The sequence below is a fragment of the Alosa sapidissima genome, chromosome 1 (genome assembly GCF_018492685.1).
Source record: "Alosa sapidissima isolate fAloSap1 chromosome 1, fAloSap1.pri, whole genome shotgun sequence".
Classification (NCBI taxonomy): domain Eukaryota; kingdom Metazoa; phylum Chordata; class Actinopteri; order Clupeiformes; family Clupeidae; genus Alosa; species Alosa sapidissima.
In genome coordinates this window covers 15323794-15349135 of record NC_055957.1, presented here as the reverse complement: position 1 = coordinate 15349135, position 25342 = coordinate 15323794, and the positions used below count along the sequence as shown (strand labels likewise).

Sequence of the window (25342 nt, the reverse complement as noted above, 5' to 3'; positions counted from 1 at the left end):
TTGCCAAGGGCTTACTTGTCCCAATTTCTGAAGATCCTTTACATGAGTGTAGCGCTCTGCTATTTCCATATACTGCAAAAGACCCTTAGCAAGGTGGGTCAAAGGGAAAAATAAAAGACTCTGACAATTTGCTTTTGGTGCCATTAATCTCGTCGTGTAGTTCCTGTTTGGCGATGTACTGCAGAAGACCAGGGCAGCTGTGCTGCTCCTGAGGTGAGAAATGAGGTGAGCTGCTGAAATGAGGTTTGGACCCTGTGGAGTTAGCCACCAACAAAAACCCTGGACGGAATTAAATCTGTCCCACTTAGTGTCCTTACCCTCAATACCTCAATAGACATGCCAGCAGAACCTTCTCAAGGAAGGAGTGGGTCAAAAAATGAACACAGACCACTACTCTGTGATACTATGTGTAGGCTAGATTTATGATTATTTTGGGTAATCGTTAAGCTCTCACACACATATGAGATATAGGTCAAAGCAGAGACAAAAACAAGTTAATAATCCAACTTATTTGGTCTTCTGAATCTTTTCGCAGAGAGCGATTGAATCTAACTATCTGTTTAGGGTCTCTCAAGTTGATGGACTAAACAGCATGCAAGGATGACGTTCACATTAGTATGTCATCAGGGTCAATTTCATAGACCCCACAGAGATCAAGAATCCTTGGTTGACTTGTTAAAAGGGCAAAAAATACATGACGTAAAGGCCCATCCTAATGGGACTGAATGCTCTGTTAGTCATGGAGACATATTGATTAGAGAGTGTTTAAGTAATTATGACAGCAGACAATGTTAGGTTTCTTGGTTGCACACATGGAAATCATATTGGTCTTGTGATGGGGCTGGCATAATACTTTTGTTCATTTCATACAGAATCTCAAGTCTCCTACGCTTTGGCTCATAGTACAAAAACGATGAGCTGTTCAGAAACCATGAAAAAAGTGATCAAAGTGCCTCTGTATAGTGGTGCCTTCTTAGTTTTCAGTGGAGAACTGATGTTTGTGTTCACTTGTTAAACACCTGGTAGGAGTGAAAAATCGGCCCCACTGGATCAAAATCCTGCCTTAGCTCAGATGTAGCTTTTGCGCAGTTAGGCTGTCACTAGTGTTCCTTCTGCAAGTTTTACAGCTTGTCAACAGACAAAATGCAATAAGATTGTTATAACCATTCAGATGTCTTAATTTTTATTTTGAATACAGGTTTGTTTTTACAATAGCCTATGTAAAAAGTCTCGCTGAAGATATGTTCTGCTGTGATGGTTTAAATAAATAATATTTAATATGTCAGTGCCAATTTGCCGTACATATCTATGTCTAAACCAATGACAAGCTAATCCGTATGTTTGGCATACGCCATGAAGAAACATGATAGTCCCAGGCGTGCTGGTTATTTAGATAAGACATGTGGATTTGGTTAAGGGTCTCAGAAACAATCTGTGGCAGGGTTAGACAGCAGCTGATGGTTCTTCTGTAGACCAGAGAGAATATTTGACTGACTCATTGTGTGTCAGAGATAAATCAAGTCAGACTCATCACTACTCACAGTGATCAGACTCTGACTAACCCCCTCTTCGAAGATCATATTCACCTTTAAGAACATTTTACTGTTTACATTTGTTTCAAAATGGAATCTGGATTGTCATAAACAGGTCTTATTATAACAACTGAAGCTGATCCAGATATTTATTAGAAATGGAGGTTATGCCAAATGTGGAGATGACTTATTTTCTTTGACGTTATCGAGTAGCCTACTGAAGCTTAATGGTGGGTAATAAACATGGTATTTCAAGGTGAGACACATTTCTTGAATCAATCAGTTTTCAAGGGAGCATTTTTGAAAATGTCTGTTGAATCTGGATGAATGGTGTCCTTGTCTAAGAGTATCAAAGGAAAGACACAGACCACATGATTAATGGTTTCCTTACTCTGTGCAAACATATTCAGCTCTATCAAAATAGGCTTGGATTTCCAAAAACAAGAGGGGAAATCAACAGTTGCCCATCATGTGGAACACTTTTGAATTTCAGTGAATACACGAAATGCAAACAGACCTAAACCTGAAGGTTTTCCTGAAATTGTCTCCTGAGCAAGTCACTGTGCATGGTTAATATCAACAAGTGGTAAGGCCAGTGGATCACCAAGGGAGGGTAATTTATGATGTGTGTGGTTTGCGCTGTATGCCTCTACCAGTGCAGTGAACTCGTTGGAGTTTAAGGTGTTATGGGGGAGGTTTTATTTAGCTGAAATACAAAAGACCTCTGCCACAGCCACCACTACAAGTCAGATGAAAGTGGAATGTGTCGATAAAACATTGTGCGTGCAGTGCAGACATTTTTGTTAAAAGTAGGCTATCACCATCAGCTCATTCACTACAAATGTTTTCATTAAGTGGGCCTTCTAGCAGACATGCCATCATGTAGCCTAGAAAAATGAGAGACTGATCTCTCTACACTGTAGTGTGGCTATCACTTATGGGAATAACCTACATGGAAATAGGAAGTTGGACATATACCTCTTTGCTCTCATTCAGATGCTGACAATGCTGTAAATTAGATTAGATTCAACTTTACTGTCATTGCACAGGTAAAGACAACTAGTACAACGAAATGCATCTAACCAGTAGTGCAATCATTAAAAGTGCTTTTCTTTATAACAGTGCTTAAAAAGACATAAATGTTACACTTTCGAACGATGCCTGAAAATTTCATGCACTTTACTCCCTTGTCGACCTGTTGGAGCTGAGCTGGGCTGCTGCTGTTCCGAAATAAAAAACGTTCTTCATAAAATAAGACTAGGATGAAGTCTCCCTGCTGAATGGCGAACGCTCCCCTGAGCTGCTAATCTTTGGCCGAACTCCAGCATCCTAACAGCCAGACATGCAGTAGCTCGGCGATACTCGACTCCCTCACCTGTGCCGCGGAACACGCATTCATCATTCTCATGTAAATTCGGAGGCTGCTCATTTTCGCTGGGAAACATGAGATAGGCACCGTATTCATATTCCGGGGCGCATTACCACCATCGTTATGTTGAATAAAGTAGGTAGACTGTCGAAGATTGCACAGTACACGCACACTACCACTCTGACTTCACAGAGGGAGGATGTTCAAAGGGGGTCTGACCGCGCGCTAGGACTCAGTCCGTGACAGGATTACATTCAGCTCATTCTTCAAGAGAGATGAACAGTAGCCCATGTTGTGAACTACCCTGATTATCTTGGAGTACAACTCTTGACGGATTCTATGGGATGTGCCAAGTTAGAAATTGCTCTGATGAATTGTCAACGTTTGTGAACTGAAGGTACAAGTTGGTACACTTTTATTAGGTAGGCTACTAAGCATGATACATTTATTTGCCCTCTGTTTGGCTTAGGCGCACAAATGAAAATGTAAAAATGAAAAATACGTTATAATACGTAAATGATCTCTGTCTTTCGTAGGCACGCAACCTGGAGTGTGACACACAACTGTGCATCTTTATAGAAAAAGGCTTTGCATTCGGATATCAAAATGAGTGCCGTGGTTTTCAATAAATTTGATAACCACATTATGTTTGAAAAGAATGCTAAAGAGGTGGAAATGAAGAGTCTGAACTATTTGGAAGTTATCGAAGGACAGCATTCAGATTTGTTGTCAAATCACAAAGTTATTGATGATGACCCTTCTATCAAGCACAGGAGAAATGGGTATGTAATGGATGCTGTTGTCATCTTATCAATATGTGGTAGCTTAATGCCAATTTCAGCATTCAATGAAGAACAGCAATAAAAAAGAATTATGTGTTTTATACACTTGAGTCTTCTTACCATTTTCTTGATAGAATTGTTTGTTTTAATTTTGTTTTAATTTCATTTGATTATAAATATAAAAAAAGTACCGGTATGTGCATGAGTGTGTGAGTCTGTGTTTATGTGTGTGTATTCTCCATGCTAAATGTCAAAAAGGGTGACTAATGTGTACTATAATGGTCTGCTTAACAGAGACTATAGGCTATGTCAGGTTACAGTTTCAGTTGTGCTTTGGGAGGGTATGAAAGAGCCAGCAGACTATAGATTCAGCCAGCAGAGTATCTCCATAGGTGGGCATGCATTAATATAAATAGATATGTGTGCCAAATGCTTTACATGAAAGTAAATGGTCTTCAGGCTGTGCATACAGATCAGGATTACAAGGCAAATATTGGCAGAGTGGTGACCCCTTGGCAAGCCAGAGGTGGAAGGGAATGTGTTGCATTTACATAGCATTGTGTTGCAGTCAGAGCACTAAATGCCACAGCAATGTGCATAGTGAGCTAGCTCCACAGTGACCTCTACTGATCATCTAACATACAGAGGCAGTCATGCACAAGCAGCTCCTGTAAAAAGAAGTCCTAACAAATCTTTCATCACTACAAATGCAAAACACTTTTGTAGAACAAGTGTTGAAGTCTGGGTAATCAAAATTATTGACAGTCTCTGAGGCAAAAGCTAGCTTAAAGAGTGACATTTTGAGAGGGATTTGTGAAAACAGTGACCATCTGCACTCCCCACAGGTCGCGGTCGGGCGCAGGGAAGGTTCGACACAAGCGTCAGGCTCTCCAGGACATGGCCCGTCCTCTCAAACAGTGGCTGTACAAGCACAGAGACAACCCCTACCCCACCAAGACAGAGAAGATTCTCCTGGCCCTGGGCTCCCACATGACTCTGGTGCAGGTTGGTATCAAAGATTCTAGAACAGAGCTCTAGAATCTTTGGTAGGGATGTGGGTTATGTGGACATGGCCACATCTCCACCCCCTTGAACACTCTTATGTGTATGTTACACAGGATGAAACACGTGTTACACTGGATGAAGCCACCTTGTGGTCTTTGACAACAATTTTCAGAGAAAATGACAAAATTACTCATGGAGGCTTTACAGGTTTAAAGGGTGATCCCATGAATAGGTATTATGTTTTACGGAGACACTTTGGAAACAGAAACTGAGTGGAAGCTCTTGATGGATATGAATGGCCTGTGTGGATTTGGCACAGTGTGTGGTCAGCATGTGCCTGTATTGGTGCATCTTGTGCCATGCTTTTCAAGGTGCATGATATCTGTGTTTATGATACTCTTTTATGTTGCAGGTTTCTAACTGGTTTGCTAATGCACGACGACGGCTGAAGAACACTGTGAGGCAGCCTGACCTTAGCTGGGCTCTACGCATCAAACTGTACAACAAATATGTGCAGGGCAACGCCGAAAGACTCAGCATCAGCAGCGATGACACGAATTCCGAGGGTAGTGTGTGTGTGTGTTTGTGTGGTTGTGGTTGTGTTTGTGTGAGGTTGCACATGCACTGGTTTGAAAGAACTTTGGGTGAGTGTGTACGTTTGTGTGTGTGTGCGCGCATGGTCATCTTATGTACTGCCTTAAGATGAACATGCCCTGTCCTGTGCCACTCCGCAGATGGTGAGAATGCCTCTCGGATGCCGTCTGGTGACGGCGAGTTCAGCCGGCCATCGTACCAGAGCGTCATCCAGCAGGACAGACGGGTGAAAGGGGTGGGGCTCAGGACTGACCCCGCCCTTTGCGACGATTACGTCTCCCCGCCAAAATACAAGAGCAGCTTGCTGAACCGCTACCTGAACGACTCCCTGCACCACGTCATGGCGTCAAACAAAGTCCTGGACTCCCGACGGAGGAACCACTCAGGGTCCTTTAGCTCCAACGAGTACGATGATGACCTTCTCTCGCCCTCATCATCTGAAGTGGAGGCCAACGGTGTCTACAGAGCTGGTAAGAGCTTTCGGGCCTCATATAAGGTCGTGTTTTTTAATACTTTTGAGGATTTGGGGAGTTCGTTGACAGTGACATATTGATGCTGTTTGCCCTCTGACACTCGAAGTTGAGTCGAGTTGGTGGGAAATGGCGGGCTCGGGCTCAGGTGCTATGTGCCTGCTTTGAATGTGGAAAGTTGATCAACAGCCCAGTGTATAGGAACACCTGCTGATGTCTGACGACTACGCCAAAATAATTGGGTCTAATTTATCGTTTGCATAATTTCCACCCTTGCTGCTTAACATGTTCCCCTGTCTGTTGGTTTTGTACTCCTGCCATCATGGAACTGCCCTCTTTAGGGGCAATTAAGGAATGCCTGAGATTGCTATTTTCCATTGCCAGGTATAAGCTGCAAATGGTTTGAATCATCAGCACCTCCTGTACCAGTGAGCCAGGGTAAGCAAGTCAGGCAGAATAGAAAAAGGAGAGCACAGTTATAAGTGGCAGAAACATGCTTAACACAAAGACGTGTCATTAGCCATTTGGACCTTTTTTTTAACTAAATGCTTTGGTGTTTAAACATGGTTCTTTATGCATCCACAATCATACTTAATGGGAATATGCATTACATGCACATCTGATTGGTACACATTACAATCAGTTGTAATACAAATTTATGGTTAATCCAATAGAGGATGATGAAATGTCTGAGTATAAAGAACACTTCATTGCTGCCTATTCAGATATACAAAGTAGTCCTCACTGTAATAATTGTTGAAAAAATGGCTGTAGGCAGTTGTAGGGAATATGACTTTTCAGAGATATTAGTTTACTTATAAGTTGCTGTCTAAGACGGTTGTGTGTATTTGTGTAAATATTTTCCAACTGCATGAAAAGAGGCAAAGACTGACAGACTCATAGCCAGCTGACTGGACACATTGCGCCAGGCTTTCTTGTGTGTGGTATTTCCCTTGTAACTACATAATAGTAAAACCATAATTATGACTCCTGGCACTGACAGATACAGACAACCAAAGTCTTATCATTAAGTCTTCATCAGTACTTAATCACAGGAACACAGTGTTAAGAGTGACACTGCTTAGAAATGTGTTAAATTAATACTAGTATTTGACTGGGCTACAGAGACTTGTATGCGGCATTCAAATTCGGTTTCTGCTTGGCAGTTATTGAGACCTGGGGTATTTTTGCCATTGCACTTAACCTGCTAAAATTTCATCATCCCGGAATGTCAGTGGAAACATATTACTCGAAGCAGAGTGGAACTATGGCACAGGAGAACTATGAAAACTTTCACACTGTTTACTCCAAGCATTTACTCTACTCCAGGGTAAAAGGACTGTAAAGAGACTTTCCATATATCTGGGACAGCAAATGTGTTCTGTTGTGCAAGCATGTATGAAATTAGGACTGACACCACACAGACACATAGTTTCCTGTGTAGCATATGCGCATGGAAATTTTTGAAGAAGGATGTTGTTGGAGACAAGAATTTGTGAATTCTTCACATTTCCCAGCTGACAACTTACGCATGAGATCATTTGAGAGTCCTTTGGAAGCCAGTCCCTCCAAATTCAGGAAAGGGGTGAATAATGATTTAGAAAAATGAACTCTCTTGTGTCATCTACATTGGTCCACCCTGGTCTGGACCCACGCTCAGTTCTGCCCTTTTATTCATAGGCTCCTACTGTCTGAAGAGAACAAGAGGGCCACAGACAGCACTTCAGAGAAACAGAGTAAACCTGGAGGTGCAGAAAGCCATTTAGGGTCATTAGAGAGCTCAGGGGAGGCAACACGAGACCCCACAATATGGCCACTGTTTAGTTAAGGCAATAGGGTGTGAAACTAAAGGCCAGGTCAGGTTTTGTTACGTGCTGTATAGGCTGTGGTGTGTGTGTGTGTGTGTGTGTGTGTGTGTGTGTGTGTGTGTGTGTGTGTGTGTGTTTGTGTGTACCTATGCTTGTGTTGGATTGTGTTCAGAGGCATTCCTACTGCACCACTGTTACCACTGTTAAAATCAACTGTTTTTTAAGTTATTTCAAGGGCCTCTGTTTTTGAGTACTAGAGATTGCCTAAGATTGCTCTACAGAACCAAAGAACAAATAAAGCATTTTATTCATGTTAATTTATTCAATTAAATATTCATTAAAAAGTAAAGTTAAGCAATGAACTGGAGGGAGAGAAATCTTTTTAATCTTGAAATTGAAGAGGAAGTTTATTATCTTTTAAAAAAACATTGTCTCTTCCCTGTGCCCAAAGAAATATTTTCCCCTCCAAGTAAAGTGTGGCTGAGGTGCAACAGAGCTACAGATATTTAGTTTGATCTGTGAGGCATTCAGTAGCTCATAGAAGCAAATGGTAAATGATTTATTAATGGTTCACAGTAGTTCTTGGCAGGACAGATGTTTTAAGAATCTGAGTTGAATGTATTTCAGGCGAAGAATATTGAAAACTCTGTTTTGTTATGTATTAGTTTCCAGTTTTTCTCTCTATGGTTCCCTAAAGATATTTTCCCCTCCACCGATCTGGATCGCCCTCAACCGAGCGCAGAGCTCTGAAAATCAAGGAGCTTAGTGTAGCCTGGCCCCCTAATTGTATCCCTGCCAAAGAGGGGTCTCAACTGAGTCTTGCATGGCAGTGCATATTAACCACACACTTAGAAGGACTTAGTGGGAACAGAAATGTAGAGATTAAAGGTAAAGCCATTGACTGTGTTAAGTTTTTTACCTGGTGGCCGAGTTACATCATTCACACTGACCCTAGAGCAGTGCGTGTAAGCTTTAAAGCAGGTGCAAGTCACAAAGGCACACAGATGCTCAGCAGTGCTCAACACAACTGTATCAGAATACACTGTCCTGACTTTATTCCTTATTCAGTTCAAGGTACAGAATCCTTCCCTCGTCAATAATTCATTCCATTTAATGGCTTTACCGTGGAGAGTACAACATTTAGCACAATTAGCAGAATACAAAAAGCACAAAAGTGTAATCCACTGCTTGTGTGAAAATATTTCCACTAGGTGCTCTAATGTATGCACATTTTGCAACACTTGAACTGTATTCTGTGTTATATGTAAGCCATAGACATAGTTTAGATGTGCATTGCATGTGCACTGTCTTGCTGTGTGTGTGTGTGTGTACATACACACATACATATGCAATATGGAACTATAAGTGTGTAAGTGTGCGTGAGTTCCTCTGCAGAGCCAAAGAGTGAAGTGTGCCAGGCTTGGCTGGACTTGGGAGCTCCCGCCAAAACAAATGCAATTATGTTCCTCCAGTGCTTTAGAGATGGAAAAATGATATCTGCTCTGTGTCAGCAACACAGGCATTTTGTTCCAGTGCTGCACAGCTCATTTGCATCCCTTAAGTTATTACAACATTTTTCTTCGAGCCGAAATCTTTTCAACTCTGAGTCCTTTGTGCGCTGTAAAACGTCACCAGTGAGATGCACTCTGAGACTAACTGTCCCTATTTTTCCCCGCTGTGTAGTTGTTCAGGAATTATCCTGACGTAAGGTACAGCCACCTGACATTAGTTGTTAAAAGCCATTCTGGGACCTTTCTGGCTTATCAGCTGAAATAACCGAACCGCTAATGTGTATTGATTACATTATACTTTGAAATTTTCTCTGAGTGGTTTCTGTCTTAATGAATAATATGTCTCCCTTAATAAAAGCTAACAAATAAGACAGAAGACATGTTCAAGAAGCCAAATCTCTATGCAATGAATTTAATCACTCCTCTGTTTCCTCCACAGAGCCTTTGGACTGCAGCTCAAACAAATGTGACAGGTGAGAGAGAGAAAACATTGCGTGTGTCATTCCCATATCGTCAAGAACTAAAAATCCAGAGATCCTCTCCAATGTTCAGTGTTATCTACACATTTACCCATTAGCAGTTATTTATTTAGAGCAGGGGTGTCAAACATAAAGCCTGGGGCCAGATCAGGCCCGCCAGCAGGTTTCATACCCAGATGTTTTAGGTAGGAAGGGAAAATTAGAAAAAAAGATCACATCCAGTTGTCTTCAACAAAGTGTAATAAGCTAAGCAATATCTCTGTGATATGATGAATTGATAACCTAGCACTACAAACCATCCTCAGGAAGGAAGTGGAAAAGCTAACATGGAAGGAGAGCATTTCAAGAGAGAGAGCAGTATATGACAGCAGTTTGCTCATAAATGATATCATCAAATAACACTCTGATACGCATGCAGAAAATGATAATAACCATGAAAAAGACGGCCCACCATGAGGTCTCATTCCAACAAATCCATCCCACTACCTAATATGAGTTTGACACCCCTGATTTAGAGGGTAGAGCACAGAAGAGATGGCTGTTGAGATGGCTGTTTATTCTATATTAAATTGGTTTACATTGTATAATGTGAACCTGTGTGATGTCTAACTGGAGTATATTATTTCATTTCCTGTCCAGTAATAAGCGAAAGGAGGGCGGGAGAGGAAAAGACGAGACATACTGGAAGGAGATCCACGCCGCCATGGCCTTGACAAACATGGCTACCCAGGGAAAGGAAGGAGGGACAGCAGCCACGGGGACAACCAGCTGTATCATCCAGAAGTCCTCCCATATAGCCGAAATAAAGACTGTCAAAGTGCCCCTGGTGCCCCAACACTAACTCAGCCCTGTCTTGAACAGTCCTCATGGGGTAAAGACAACTAGAGAGAGGGGGAGAGATTGAGAGAGAAAGAGGATTTCTTCTGTGCCACAAAAGTCTTTACAAAGGGATTCTTACAGAAAATGAAAGAGACAGTTCCCTCCATTCTTTAAATAAGATTAAGTGACATTTTCCAGAGACTTGACTTCCTCAATTCCTCAAATATGAATTTATTATTATTACCAACTACAGTGTTTTTTATGAAAAGCAATAATTTTGTGCTTGACATGCATTGCATTCACTGGCGTGCCTTCCCATGACAGAGCTCAGAAAGATAAAGAGGTTTCTTGTTTTTGTTTTTCTTGTTGGTCCATTTGGTCATCTGAAGTTTTAGTCATCAGTGTTACTGAACCTGAATGCACAGCAACTGACTAGTTGGAGGGAATGTTCATCTGTACCCTTTCTCTTTAATCTTATGGTCATTTATCATACATGAACACAAAACCTCATGTCTGTGGTCGGAAAATGTAATATATTCTTTGAATGTTCACCATTTTCATAAGTTATATGACATTCAGTGTTGGTACGGTAGACTCTGGATTTTTGTCCTATGACTGAATGCGTAAGACATTTTCAAGTTTCATCTTTTGCATAAAACCAATGTTCTTGTAAGTGTTCCTAAGTGTTCCTATTGTGGATAGATTAAATTGTGTTCATGTCAAATTCATTTCCTTTAGTCTGATGTAGCACTATTCTTGCAACATCCATTGCTGTTAATATTTCTTTGCCTATTTGCATGAATACTGGTCTGGAAATAACCACTAACCACATGTTGCTTTGATAACTGCTGTTCCTCTCCAAAGAAAAGTTGAGTGATCTCCAAGAATGACTACTCTGTCTCTCCTAAGTATGTCACCTAATGGGGACTGGAGTATTCCATTTTGGACACTGTCACTGTCAGTGGTCAGGGCTTCAATATGGCTTTGGTTCCTTCAAGATTTCACTCCTGTCTTCCTTAGCCACTTTTTCCAGAGAAAACAATTGTCCTAGATTTACACCACTAGCCTTGCTTGTGTAAGAATAGGTTCCCACAAGACTTGCCACTGGAGAGACACCAGTGTTGTGGACGGTTGCATGGAAAGGGCTAATTATTTCCACTTTAAATTTAGTTACATGTAATGTGGAAAATAGAGAGCGTGCAGGACATTTTGAGTGGTAATCTAGGAAAAAGCCACTTCCAATCTGATAAACTGCTCATACTGAAACAGTTAGCCCCTGCTATGTCTGAACAGCACATTGAAGCTGGTATGGCCTCTATGGGTTTTGCACCACTGCTACATCTAGGCTGTTTCAAGCTTATGTTACAGATCTACATCTGAGCAACACATTGTTGGCATGGCAAGGTCTACCAGACTGGAGTTGAAGGTATTTCCATCTGATGTTGCAGATATCAGATATGATTCACTGCAGTAAAAAGGTCTTCCATATGCTCATCCAAGGCAGTTAAAAGGACAGTCTCCAAGAGATAGTGGATGGAAAAGAATCGTCACACCAGAACTGGCTACCATCAACATCTACTTGTCACCTCTCCTCACAGGACACTTTGTGCTGGTGTTCACATTGTCCTCAGAAGAAAACAATGGGGCATTACTCTCACTGACCCCTTTAATGCTGATAACAAGCAGTCCCCATTCACAACCCTGTCAGTGATGAAGCACCTGCACCTCTGTCATACACCTGGACCTGCAGAAAAGTGAACATCAAGTCATCAACCTCTATGATCATCCTTCTTAGGGATCAGCCCTAAACAGTGAAACAATCAACGCATGTTACATACTCAGTTCAGGTGAGAAGTGTTAGTCTTTCAGTAACATGTACACCATAGTGGTTCATGATATGACTGCCACATGGTGTTGCCACCTTCTATATGAAGAAAATAAAGCACATTGTCCAAGTCCTCTCCATCCCCTACTCATGTTTAAATCTCATGTCTTGGTTACTCAATGATTGTTTGGCAATGCAATAGTTTGAACTTCAAAACTAAATAACACAATGACATGGGATTATACACAAGGTTCCATGCCATTATTATTATGGTATGTCCCACACTGTATCACAGTGTGCCTGTATGTGGGGAGCATAGAGGTTGACGGCCTCCAAAAATCTGTGGTTATTTTCTTGCATGGCTGCCTCTGCTATCAGTGCATGAGTGTTTGTGTACATGTAGCAGCATCAGGTTTTGAAGGGAAAGGCAGTGAAGCATAAATCCAGAGATGGATTTGTGTGGATGTGATTTTGCGGACACAGAACACCATTCCCAACTACAATATGTTTATATAAATGTATATGGTCTGATATACCATTATGCTGTAGTCTTGTGGTGGACTAAAGAGTATAGACTCCATGTCTGATCACATCTTGGACTTATGACCTTGCGTATGCAGGAAGTATGTTCCAGTTCCACCACTTCTAGGTGTAATTGATCAACTCAACTTCATACAAAAACATAATATCCATATTACACTCATCCATCTTTGCAAAAGGCTAGAGAACAGCCTAGTATGTCACCTAGTAAAAGAACGGATTAGGCAGGGATAAAATGATTTAAGATACGAGGGAAAACTCTGGAAGAGACTAATTACAGATCTGTAATTTTGTACATGTTAAAGGGAAGTTCACTCAGGAAGACAACCAGATCTATTTCATGAACATTTTGGGTGTCTAACAAAGACAAGATCAGGCTCCTGAAAAACATAAATAAGCTCAGCTGTGTTATAACAGACAGGAGGTCAACCATAATATCACATTTATTTTCTTATGGCTAACATCATCTAATCACCGTCTTATTAACATTCTGTAAATAATCAATGGCTATGGAACTCCTCCAACATAAATTCAAGGAGGAATACCAGCTTTGACTGACTTCTTCTACCCTCATTTAACAAAACAGACAACTCTAATGGGTATGTTTTCATTCTGTCGAAAAATGAAATATGAAATCTGGGGGTTCTCTCTTTGATGAGCGGAATGACGGATGACCTTCCGAAAGAGACACTTGGGTGTGTGCATGGGTGTGCTGCCTGTGGCGTGCCACACATGACTTTAATAACAGAGGGCGCACTGGAACATGAATAGCTGTACTCATGTCACTATTTATTTCTCTAGTATGGCCGGGTTTAGGGTCACTCCTGAGCTTGTTGGCCCAGTAAAATGATACTGGACACACAGTATGGGGTTCCTATGTCAATTGAAATAATTGGTTGTGAATGAAAAGGCCCAGTTCTCACTCTGGTGAGACCTACTGGTTCGGATCTAGGCTTAATGTCGTGAGAGCCGAGGTGCACATTCTTCCATTGTCCAGGCATGTATTAGACACACCTATACAGACTGGATATCAGTGTAGGTATTGTCAGTATTTAATAATCTGTTATGTCAGCATTAACATCTGATGGACTAGAGGAAATTGTCTTTATAGCTTCCAGAGAAAATAAAAACAAAACAATGTTCTCCAACTGGTGCTCGTCACAAATGAAAGGTCTGGAGAGAATTACAAGCATGAGTAGGGATGGCACTCCTTGTTATTTTAGTAACTGAATCATGTTTTTCAAACTTTCAACTACAAGACAGGCCAAAAGGTTTGTGATGCCACTGTCCCAACTAACTACCAACATGATTGTGGATAAGAACAAAATTCAATTACATATCATTGGTCATCACACATCATAGAACTTTACAAAATTATGACAACTTCCTGGTGAACATCAACATGTTTTATTGCAAAATAAAAGAGCTGATCTAATGTTCCAACATACATTTTTTCCGGCTTACAATCCACATCCAAATACAGGAATGGTTCAATCAATACCTTTCTTTGACAAGCCAAGCCAAGTATTACAGCATTGGCCAGAGAACCAGCAATTAACGATGCCTCCATTAATGTCCAAACTGCTCAGTGAGGCAAAAGACACAGATCCATAATCTGTTATGACAGGAAGAAAGAAAATAAAATCAATCTACTCTGAAAATCTCTTTGTCTACCACTTTTTCCATCACTGGTGCTGTGTCATTAATTGACATCAAGTTTGTCGTAGTGATACAAAGATTATCATGTCACAGTCAGACGTTAAGGCATAATTGTTTTAAAGAGTAAAGTATGGATGGAGACAACTCAAACAAAAGTCACAAACAGAGAATATTGCTTTAAATAGGATGTGCATATAAGCATGAAGGAACACTTCTGGAACAACTCAGAAAAATAAAGTGAGAATATGCCAATTCATAAGTATGAAGTGTGTATGAAGTATGGAGACATCATGGAAAGGCTTTTGTTGTGGCCACAAATATTTAGATGCTTGCCTTGAGTAACTATGCCTCTTCTTTATAATACTGTATGCTTGGGGCATGAGCTCTGACGTCCATAGCGGCCTGACAGAGGTATTTGTCATGATACTTTATCTACAGGTCCTGGTCAACTGAAAGAATTGATATGTTTCAAAACAAACATAGTTGAAATGCAAACATTCTTTTGAAGAAAAAAAAAAAAAAAAAAACATGACATGAAAGGCATGCAAAATACAGCAGGCATGTTCCTAAAGCAAAATGCAAGACAGCACGTTTTTGTGCTTGCTTAGAAAAGTAGTGCCTATTATAACAACTACAGATTTAAAATCCAGACAGAAGAGGCAAAGTATACGGAACTAAGGCAATGCTTTCCAATGCCGAGAGAAGCATCGATAAACAATATATTAAAACAGATGAAAAGCAGGCTCTCTCATAGTCAGTGAGTATGTATATGTCTGCAGTGATGTCACCTGACCTAAAACTCCCTGTCTACTGCTTCGCCATTCCCTCCTCTCACTGCCCTCAGGGCTGGAAGGTACAGGCTGTATGTGGAAGAAACACAGGAGATGAATCCACCAAGCAGTGGCATCCACGGCCAATACTGGAGATACAGGGACAGTGAAACTGAAACTACACTGTACATGATCTATTTAACACCGAGCATCCCGCAGGATTGTAGAATAACAAGAAGCCTGTTTGTTTAAATAACACGGATAAAAAGAGTAGAACATGAGGCATGGCCCATACAACGTGATGTACTAGGTATGAAGTGTGCAAACAGTAGAGCCCCTCGGCACTGCGCCTCAGAGGGACCAGCCCCTCCCAACCCACTGTCGGGGGGAGGAGGGAAGCGGGGGTGGGTGGGTGGGGGGGGGGGCGAGTGGTCTGTCTCAGTTTGTCTTTTTTTTTGTTGTTTGGGTGGAGGTGGAGATGGGGGCAGGGGGTGGGGGTGGTTAGAGGACGGAGCAGTACCCCCCGCAGCTGCCCCCACCGGCCGCCTGGTTCTGGTCCGTCAGGCGAACGCCCTGTTTCTGCACACTGCTCTCCCACAAGCCCGGGGTCTGCAGGATCTTCTCCACCAGCTCCTCGAAGGCACACTGCACGCCATCACGTGTCTTAGCACTCGCCTCTGGAGTAAGCAGACAACGAGAGAGAGAGAGAGAGAGAGAGAGAAAGAGAGAGAGAAGAGAGAGAGAGAGAGAGAGAGAGAGAGAGAGAGAGAGAGAGAGAGAGAGAGAGAGAGAGAGAGAGAGAGAGAGAGAGGAAGATGAATAAAAATAGGCAGGCAGATTTGCAGACAGGTTTGTGAGGATACATGTCTCAGTCTCACCTTGCCTACCTGAACATTAAAATATGGTACAATTAGGAAAAACATAGAAAGCATCTAGGAATAACTAATACAAAATTAGATTAATAAGTGAAGGAATGGACTAAAGCAAGTAACCTGTTGGATAAGTACCTTTTGTGAAATGCAAATAGTTAACATCAATGTAAACGTGGACTTCATATTCACAAAAAGCACCTCGAGTTTGCACTGATGCACTGGCTGACACTGTGTCAGAGGAGAACGTCCAAATATTGTGAGAAACCCTTAAATGACAGCTCATGTCAGGGCAGGTCATTTAAACATGATGAGAGAAATACAGTGCATGCAGCAAAACAATATAATGACTGGCTTTAACTAGCATGTAATCAGTGTCCAGCTCTAAACTTGAATAATCTAAGAAGGCGTATACTTATGTGGCTATAAATAACTGAGAGACCTGTGATTATTTTTATGTCACAGGACATGTGATCCACGAGCCATTAACCAGATTTCATTAAAAAAGTGTGTGGAAACAAGGAAAGCCAACACGGAGAGCCAACAGGGAACAATCTCTCAAAAACAAAATCCCATCTGCATATGCTATGCAATTTCCTGAAAGGACACGCAGCCTACTTACCTATGAACAGCATTGAATGTTTCCGTGCAAACTTAAGGCCTTCATTTCTGTCTACTTCCCGATTGTCCTAAGACAAAAAAGGGGAGTCACAACCACAGAAGTGTTCCAGAGTAAACAAGGTCAACACTTACTTGGACCACAAAGGGATATTGTTTTTTTTAACTTACAGAACTGAACAAACCTTATCAATCTTGTTTCCAACCAGCATTTTCACAAGGTCATTACGTGTACAGTACGTCTCCAGTTCATTCAGCCAGTTTTCCAGTCTGGTAAAAGTGTCCCGTTTTGTAACATCATACACTACAAGAGAGAGAATGCAAATATGGTGAGAGCTCAGGAAACATTAGGAATTCTTCTGGTTTGATGTCAGACACTAAATATGGTTGAACAGCAAGTCAGAGAGAGTGGGAGAGAGACACTGGCAGTGCAAGTCTTTTAGCTGACTGGCTGGCATCAAATGAGCAGATATTTGGCTCATGCCTTTTGAAATCTTGAATATTCATTTCAGTTCTAAAGAAACAGGCTGCCAAGGAGTATCAGCTTCAAACATGCATGACAATTACCCAATAATACAGACCGCAGAGGTTTTGAATCTTGTGTCTAGCTTAAGCTGTTCATGAATTAGAGCAACCGAAATATGGAGTCACTTTTTGCTCTCGAAAGAAACACATTCCAAATAGTGTAGGTGCTAAAAAGAGCCTCTTCTCACTTCAGCTAGTCCTTTTTAATAGTCAGTGTAATCAATTTTGATAACAAATAACTCTAATTTGGGGGCGAAGCAGTGAAGCTATGTAGGCACTCATTGTGTTTCTACCATTTCTTATTATTTTGCATCTTCTATGGCAGCCTTTCAAAGAGCATGGTAAAAATGTACACATTTATCACACTGACCGAGGACAGTCCCTTGATTCTTTTTCATCAAGTTTAATGTCTCCATATGACCCTAATAGGTTGAAGTTGCAGGTGTGTTTAGACAATTTTGAACATTATGCCTGATTTTCAAAATGAGTTACTGTTGGATTTCTTTTACAGAGTTCCAAGTTCAACATCCTATCAGTTTTTGTCAATTTCATATTTTCTGCCGTGTGTGTGTGTGTGTGTGTGTGTGTGTATAATTGGTATATGAACTGTGCACAGACTTATTTTCATTAACAAGCGGAGGTTATCCTCTGGAGAGATGAATAAAGCTAAATGTAGCAAATAATAATCTGCTAAATAATTTCTTCTATACTATTTCAAATTAGCACATCATTCTGAGAGCTCAATAGCAGCAGAAATAAATGTCAATAGTCTCAAAGCAGACTGGGAACTCAACAAAACAATAAATTCTAATTGTGTAAATTATATATTCTAATTGTATAAATTAATAATTGTGTAATTACATAATTACGTTAGATCAGAAATAGTGTATGGCATTAATGCATCAATGTGAATCAATCTGTATGCTAACATAGCTGTATGTAACCTAACCTGTTCGCAACCTGCTGAAGGAATTAATGTCACACATCTGTGAATTGTTGTTTTAAATACCAAATTTCCAAACAAACTGGTTTTCTGGAATAAGTCAGAGCTGAACTCACCCAAAATGACTCCTTGCGCACCCCGATAGTAGCTGGGCGTCAAAGTCCTAAACCTCTCCTGTCCTGCTGTGTCCTGCCAATCAGGACACCAAGATTGTTTGGCATTAATATTGCATAGAAACATGCTCCAAAATAACCTAAATATTCGATAATAGAGTAAAATGGTACTGTTATATTGAGAAAACGGCATTGTCACCAGATTCTCTTATTGAAAACCCTGCACTGTTTGGGACTGGTTTTGAGGGAACAGACCCAATATCTGTTGTAATTTAAGCAATACAGAGAAGAGAAGAGAAGAGAAGAGAAGATGATCAGAGAAGAGAAGATGATCTGGATCTTGGAAGATGATCTTCCAATCAGTACCCTTCAGAGTGGAAAACCAGAGCTATACGACTCTGTGGAAAACTGTGTTCTGGCGCCCTCTAATGACAATAGTTAGATGTGAGGAATGTGGCCCACCTATTGCTCAACCCAGTAGGCTACATGACATCATGCAATTGAGTCAGACAGCTGACTGATGCAAGTGATTTCTAAGTCTCATGAGTTAATTATGGAGGATATAAACTTACCCATATTGCCAGCTTTGCCCTGTTCCCATCAATCGCAATTGTTTTCACTTTAAAGTCTACACCTGTACAAATGACACATATTACCGGTACATATCTGCCATACAGTTATCTTTGTCCACACCTATTTTAAGTCACTGCAGGTTTCAGGCCAACACATTGCGCTATACAAATAAGCTGACTTGACTTGACTATTTCATGAGCCACATTTACATGACATCATATCTTCATTACCCTACAAATAGCTTCTTTTAATCTACACATCTATTCAGGCCATGTTGTTCTTTTCTGTTGTTTGACTAAAAAAAAAATTCTGAACTTACCAATAGTTGCTGCCAGTTCGGGGTCAAAGGTGTCATCAGTAAATCTTAGAAGAAGACTGTTGAAAAAAGAGGGCGCAAGGTTTAACGTACATTACCATAGTAGTGTAATGCTAAGCAACAGAGAAACAAAAGTTTCTTAGAACAGTTTAATACTGAGTAACGTTAGTTGACGAGCTTCTGGCAGTAAACGAACGGTGTAAATAACCTGGATTGGCTAAGTAACGTTGTAAGTTGCATGTTACTTAATAACATCACTGGGACACAATGATTGTTATTATGGTAAACACCACAAAGAACTTTCACGTCCTATGGCAAGAAAGTTAAACATAGCTGCTACAGAATATTGATTGTTGATATCATGAAGATATGTAAGTTAAAGTTAATCCATATGACCTGATGCCTTTGGTTAAAGACGTGGCCAAAAACGTTGACGTTTAATTTAGCCTTTGATCCTGATGCAATGAGAAAATAAGTTAGCTTGCAAGGTAACTTAGTTTAGCTATCAAAACGTTAACGTTAAGTCAAGTCACATAGAACAAGACAGCTAACAGGTAGCTAACGAGTTGTTTCATTTATTACACAATCCAATAATTTGCGGATTGAACTGATTACACGATGACACTATAAATCAGAAAAACGCGTAACTGTTTAACTGACTGTCAAGCTATATTTTCGCCTACATGATGTCCGAGGACTCATCCAATTTACTAGCCAACTAGCAGCTACGTTCCAGACGTTAGCTATAGATAGCTAAGTGGAGCAGCAATGACCAGCTAACGTTGGCCAGCTAGCCACCAGATATCTCTGTTGTTCTGACATGTTTGTCATGGCAAAAACTAGTGATGAACAAACGACATATAGTAAAAGTAATTACCTCGACTTCCCCACACCGCTCTCTCCGATAATTAATATTTTTAAAGTTGTTAACACGTCGTCATCCATATTCTCTCGCCTGTTTACAGATGTCTGGTTAGACGCTGCTCTGCTATGCTACTGCTGAGACTTTCGGACCAGAAATGTGACGTCGACACAAACCCGTCAGCAGCACCAGATGTGTTGCATAACATAACAGGAGATGTTGATGGTCGTCGGAATCCAAAGGAACACAGAGAGCCCACATGTAGCCTGGACCTAATAGAGCTCGATGCATTTTGTGTTTTCTTCATTGTTTTCTGAATTAGGCCAACCATTAGCGTATTTGTAATTATAACTCTGTTAGTTTTGAATTGGCAGCCAGAATTAAATTCAAATCCTTCAATCTGCACCCTGCTCTTGATCCGGCTCTACATAGACTACCACAGAACTTAATTCAATACTTCTCTTACAGTTATGTTTATGGGTTTTGTTCATATGAAAACTCATTGATTGTATTATTGTTGTTATTTTTATGATAGCCTCCTCAGGAGGCCCTCCTGAGACCCAACCCAAAATTTTGAATGAGAATGGAGTTTTGCAAAAGAATAGGCTATAAATGAGCTAGCTAGATGAAATATTAATGGCTTTGCCAAAAGAGCGATCAGTTCAATAAATAGGTTCAGGCCACTGATCATTTGGTTCAGATAATGGGGTTCAGTAGGCTATTTTAGCAATTGAGACTGATAAAAACAGAAAAAAACCCTAGCCTATAGGCCTATTCTTAAATTTCCTTCAGGATCATAAAGGTATCATCACTGCAGCCACCCACTCTCTTTGTTGTTGAGTATATTACTTTAGCGGTTGCCTGCTGTTATTGGTTATGGTTTTATGATGGGGGAAGTGAAATTATATGATAATTTGTTCCAGCCTCCTGAACCTGCATGGTAAATACAGTCAAGCTTCCTCTCTCCATGAAACACTATGTGTTTCAGATGCATTCCCCTCATTAGTTAGACATAGGATAGCATATAGGCTTCTTTTGAGTTTGTTCAAGTTATTAACATATTTTCCATGGTGTAACTGAGCACAGGAAGTCCTATATTATTTTCAGACATTTAATCCACTTCCATAGACACTTTATAGACACTGCATCAAATGGGAGACACAGTGCTATATAGCTCATGAAAGGAAAAGTTTATGATCAATTTGTCAGGAGTACATTTTTTGGGAGAAAATTCCAAAATCAGTAAGAAGAAAATGTAGGCCTAGATATTGCATACTGTCATTTCTGCATGCAATACAGTATTGAATGTTATTTCATTCACATACCATAATGGTCTTGGTTTTCTCTGTGTTAAAAGTTTATCAATGAGCATCGTAATTACTCAAATTTCATCTGAAATTACTTACATCTTCTTCCAACACCTCTTCAGACACACTTCTCCTCATTTGCCTCATTCATCAACTTTCAACAAAATTTTGTGAAAAAAGTGTGCCTAATGAAATATTAATGGCTTTACCAAAAGAGGGATCAGTTCAATAAATAGGTTCAGGCCACTGATCATTTGGTTCAGATAATGGGGTTCAGCATTTTAGACTGATAAAAACAGAAAAAAAAGCCTATATTCTTAAATTTCCTTCAGGATCATTAAGTGCGCATACCATCTTTGCCACAGCTGTGGCGGATGAACTGTTTTCATTCAGTATTGTCTAAGATGAATAGTTGCCTGTAGGCAATGAAAAGCAAGGGGGAAATTACAGTGTTTTCAGGTAACCCTATCTTTTAAATAGCAGCCCAGTGATGATCAGGGAGAAATACAAAAGACAGCCTCCCATCCTCAGTCTCACTCTGCTCATTGGCAGACTGCCATCAGGTACTGCTTTGGAGCATTTTGCCAAGAGACTACTTTTTTGAAAGACAAACAGAAGGATATTTTTTAGCATGCCACTGGATATACTATAGGCTACATGTAGGACTATAGTGTTTTTAGAGAATAGTTTGAGAAACCAGACAGTGGAGGAACAACAGAATAGGCTATCTGGAATGATGGCCATACAAGTAGATTTCATTGAACAACCTGTGCGGTTTTGTTTTGGGATCATTGGCAAGTTTATCGGGAAGCATCCTTGGTATTTTCTTTTAATTCCCTTATTTTTGTCCGGAATTATGGGAGCAGGATTCTACTTTCTTCGGGAAATGACGTCAAACGACATTGAAAAAGAATTCACCCCTGTGAATGGAGAAGGGAAATTGGAAAGGGAATATATCCAAGATACGTTTCCTAACGAAGCGTCTATGTTTTCAAGTTTGCGACTCAGCACAGAAGGAATTTACGCAACAGTAATATTTACGCATAAAACAAACATTTTAGAAAAAGAGGCATTTGAAGAGGTCGTACGCATCGAGCACAAAATACGTGAAATGACAGTCACGTCTGGCGACAAAACCTTTAACTACAGTGATATTTGTGCTAAAGTGAACCATAATTGCTTTTCCAATATCGTACTTGATATGGTCAGTTATAGGCCTAACCCGAATAATGTCCAATCAATTCAAATCAAATTTCCAGTGCAGAACGGTACTCACATAGGCTATTTTATTGGAGGTGTGAAAGTGGACAATAACGATATAGTTTTAAGTGCAGAAGCGATACAACTGTATTTCTATTTACAAGAGGATAATGAAAAAAAGTCAGACCTATGGCTGACTAAGTTTGTGGACTCACTGTCCTCTGAGTCGTCGGACACGGTACGTGGTCAAATAATTCAGCAATCATTTAGACTACCATATCTTGATAATAAATTAATCATGCCATTAATGTTTTTTTTTCTCTATAGATATCTTACTACACCACAAAATCAAGACAGGAGGAGTTTGAGAAAACCTCAAAGAGTGTCATCCAATTCTTTGCCATTGCATATGTCATTGCCATTTCATTTTCAATAGTATCTTGCTTCAGGTTTGTACATTTTATTATAATAATTTAATTGAAGATGAATACAGCTAAATTAATATGGTCTATTCCTGCAAGAGAAACGGGTTTGTTAGAAGTTTAAGACCCTGTAAACCAAAATCGGAGATTTGTTTGGAAACACCTGTAGCCCAATAGGTTAGAAGTAAACTATTCCCGAAACATGAAGAGTTCAACAGGACCTCATCATTTATACCATATGAATGTTTTTACTAATTCTGGTTTGTCTGGTTCCGTTTCTGTGGTAGGCCTATAGCAAACTCATAGGCCTAACACATATTTTGGATTACAGTGCAACCTCTTTTTTACAGGTTTGACAATGTTAGAAATAAGGTGTGGATGGCCTGTCTAGGTGTCTTTTCCACTGGCCTTGCTGTGCTGAGTAGCTTTGGCCTGTTGCTTGCCATGGGTGTACCCTTTGTCATAACAGTGGGAACATCCCCTTTCTTGATCCTTGGTAAGAAGAAATAGCCTCTTTCAATTTTGCATATCCATTTCATTTCTATAATTTTATTTTTTTATTTTAAACATTTATTAATTTGATAGGAATCGGTGTTGATGACATGTTCATCATGATCTCAAGCTGGCAGCAGACCAACGTGAAGGACAGCGTGCCGGACCGTCTGTCCAACACATTTGAGGCATCTGCCATCTCCATCACCATCACCACCCTCACCGATGTGCTTGCCTTCTTCCTCAGCTACAGCAACCCGTTTCGCTCAGTGCAGTCATTCTGCCTGTATACGGGCACAGCAGTCATGTTCTGCTACATCTACAACATCACCTTTTTCGGAGCATGTCTGGCACTGAATGGGCAAAGGGAGGAGAGCAAAAGGCACTGGTTCACCTGCATGAAGGTTCCAGAACAACCAGCACAGGGAGGTTCTAGAGCTTCTGGTGTTTGCTGTGTGGGAGGGACTTACGACCACGTTACAGGGACAGAGGTAGAGCCGCCCATACAGAAATTCTTGAGGCGGTACTATGGACCATGTCTGGTTTCAACTTGGATGAGAGTTTTTGTCTGTGTTCTCTATGCTGTTTATCTTGCCGTGGGGATTTATGGGTGTGTAAACATCAAGGAGGGTATAGACCTTGGGAACCTAGCTAATGATGACTCATACATACAGAAATACTATGAGTACAAGAAAAAATACTTCTCTGAGTATGGGGCGATGGTGATGCTAGCAGTGCAGGACACGTATCCCTACTGGGAGGAGGAGGCGCGTCTTAAACTCGACATGTGCATAGAGCATTTTCACAGTCTGACCGAGGTCAACCCAGACTATTCTGTGTCATGGCTTCAGTCTTTTGAAGAGTTTACAAATAAGACTAAAATGATTGTAAACTCAGAGGCTACATTCACAAAGAGCCTGTTGTCCTTTTTGGACTATCATCCAGAGTTCAAAGAGGACCTCAACATGTCATCTAACAATACGATTTACGCATCACGCTTCTTCCTCCAGACTGTTAATATTACTACTTCCGAAGATGAGAAGAAAATGCTTGTGGACTTCAGGAACACCAGAAATCACTGCCAATTACCTGTGCTGGTGTATCACCCATCCTTCATCTACTCTGACCAGTATGCTGTGATCACGAACATCACCATTCAGACTGTGTTGGTGGTTGCCGTGGTGATGCTGATCATATCTTTGCTGCTCATTCCGAGCCCTTTCTGTGCACTCTGGGTGACCTTTGCCATTGCCTCTGTCATCATGGGCGTCATTGGCTTCATGACCTACTGCGGCATCAACCTGGATTCCATCTCCATGATCAACCTGATCATCTGCATCGGCTTCGCCGTGGACTACTCCGCTCACATCTCGTACGCCTTTGTCTCCAGCCCAAAAACGAAGGCCAATGAGAAGGTGGTGGAGGCCTTGTCCAGTCTCGGCTACCCCATCCTACAGGGGGCGCTATCTACACTGGCAGGTATCGTGGTGCTCTCCGCTTCTTCAAGCTACATCTTCAGGACATTCTTTGTGATCATGTCTCTCGTAATCCTGTTTGGGCTGCTTCATGGCATTGCCTTCATTCCTGTATTTTTGACCTTTCTGGGGACATGCAGCAATCGAAAAACAGAATCGGTGACACAATGAGTCTGGCATTCATTTTTCAAGAATATGTAATACTGGCAACCTGATGATTTTTGTTTGGGAAATGCTTTAAAATGTTTAATATTTTTTACAATAAACATCTATTTCATATAATGTTGGGAAAACGCTATTATAGTGAAATGTCTAGTATTTGCTCATGTTAATGTACAGCTTGAGGTTTGGTGCAGAACTTATTAAAATAAAAATTGAAGATAAATGGCACAAGCACATGCATGATGTATAGGAATTATAAATACTTGTATACAATTTTGTGGGGGTGCCCTATGCACAGAGAC

General features: G+C 40.7%; 3 protein-coding genes across 4 annotated transcripts; 2 read left to right on the top strand and 1 right to left on the bottom strand.

Annotated features, from left to right (window-relative positions):
- The first annotated feature begins 3096 nt into the window (after positions 1-3096).
- LOC121716595 (homeobox protein Mohawk-like) lies at positions 3097-11062 on the top strand. The gene is made up of 7 exons (XM_042102497.1): positions 3097-3323; positions 3438-3683; positions 4529-4688; positions 5101-5254; positions 5423-5752; positions 9511-9544; positions 10190-11062. The coding sequence occupies exons 2-7, from the start codon at positions 3508-3510 to the stop codon at positions 10389-10391; spliced, it is 1056 nt and encodes a 351-aa protein (XP_041958431.1). The 5' UTR covers positions 3097-3323; positions 3438-3507; the 3' UTR covers positions 10392-11062.
- A 3063-nt stretch (positions 11063-14125) lies between these two features.
- rab18b (RAB18B, member RAS oncogene family) lies at positions 14126-20154 on the bottom strand. 2 transcript variants are annotated; one of them, XR_006033961.1, is made up of 8 exons: positions 19998-20154; positions 19124-19179; positions 18804-18865; positions 18235-18307; positions 16836-16954; positions 16655-16721; positions 15187-15840; positions 14126-14842 (listed from the first exon to the last, which is right to left on the bottom strand). XR_006033961.1 is itself a non-coding variant. In XM_042103560.1 (7 exons), exons 1-7 carry the CDS (start codon positions 20063-20065, stop codon positions 15665-15667), a joined length of 621 nt encoding a protein of 206 aa, XP_041959494.1. In that variant the 5' UTR covers positions 20066-20154; the 3' UTR covers positions 14126-15664. The 2 variants fall into 2 exon arrangements, 1 of the variants encoding a protein (XP_041959494.1); XM_042103560.1 differs by having other exon boundaries at positions 14126-15840.
- Positions 19143-25331, top strand: LOC121718533 (patched domain-containing protein 3-like). The gene is made up of 4 exons (XM_042103547.1): positions 19143-19349; positions 22817-22938; positions 23262-23407; positions 23497-25331. The coding sequence occupies exons 3-4, from the start codon at positions 23290-23292 to the stop codon at positions 25047-25049; spliced, it is 1671 nt and encodes a 556-aa protein (XP_041959481.1). The 5' UTR covers positions 19143-19349; positions 22817-22938; positions 23262-23289; the 3' UTR covers positions 25050-25331.
- Positions 25332-25342: the final 11 nt, after the last annotated feature.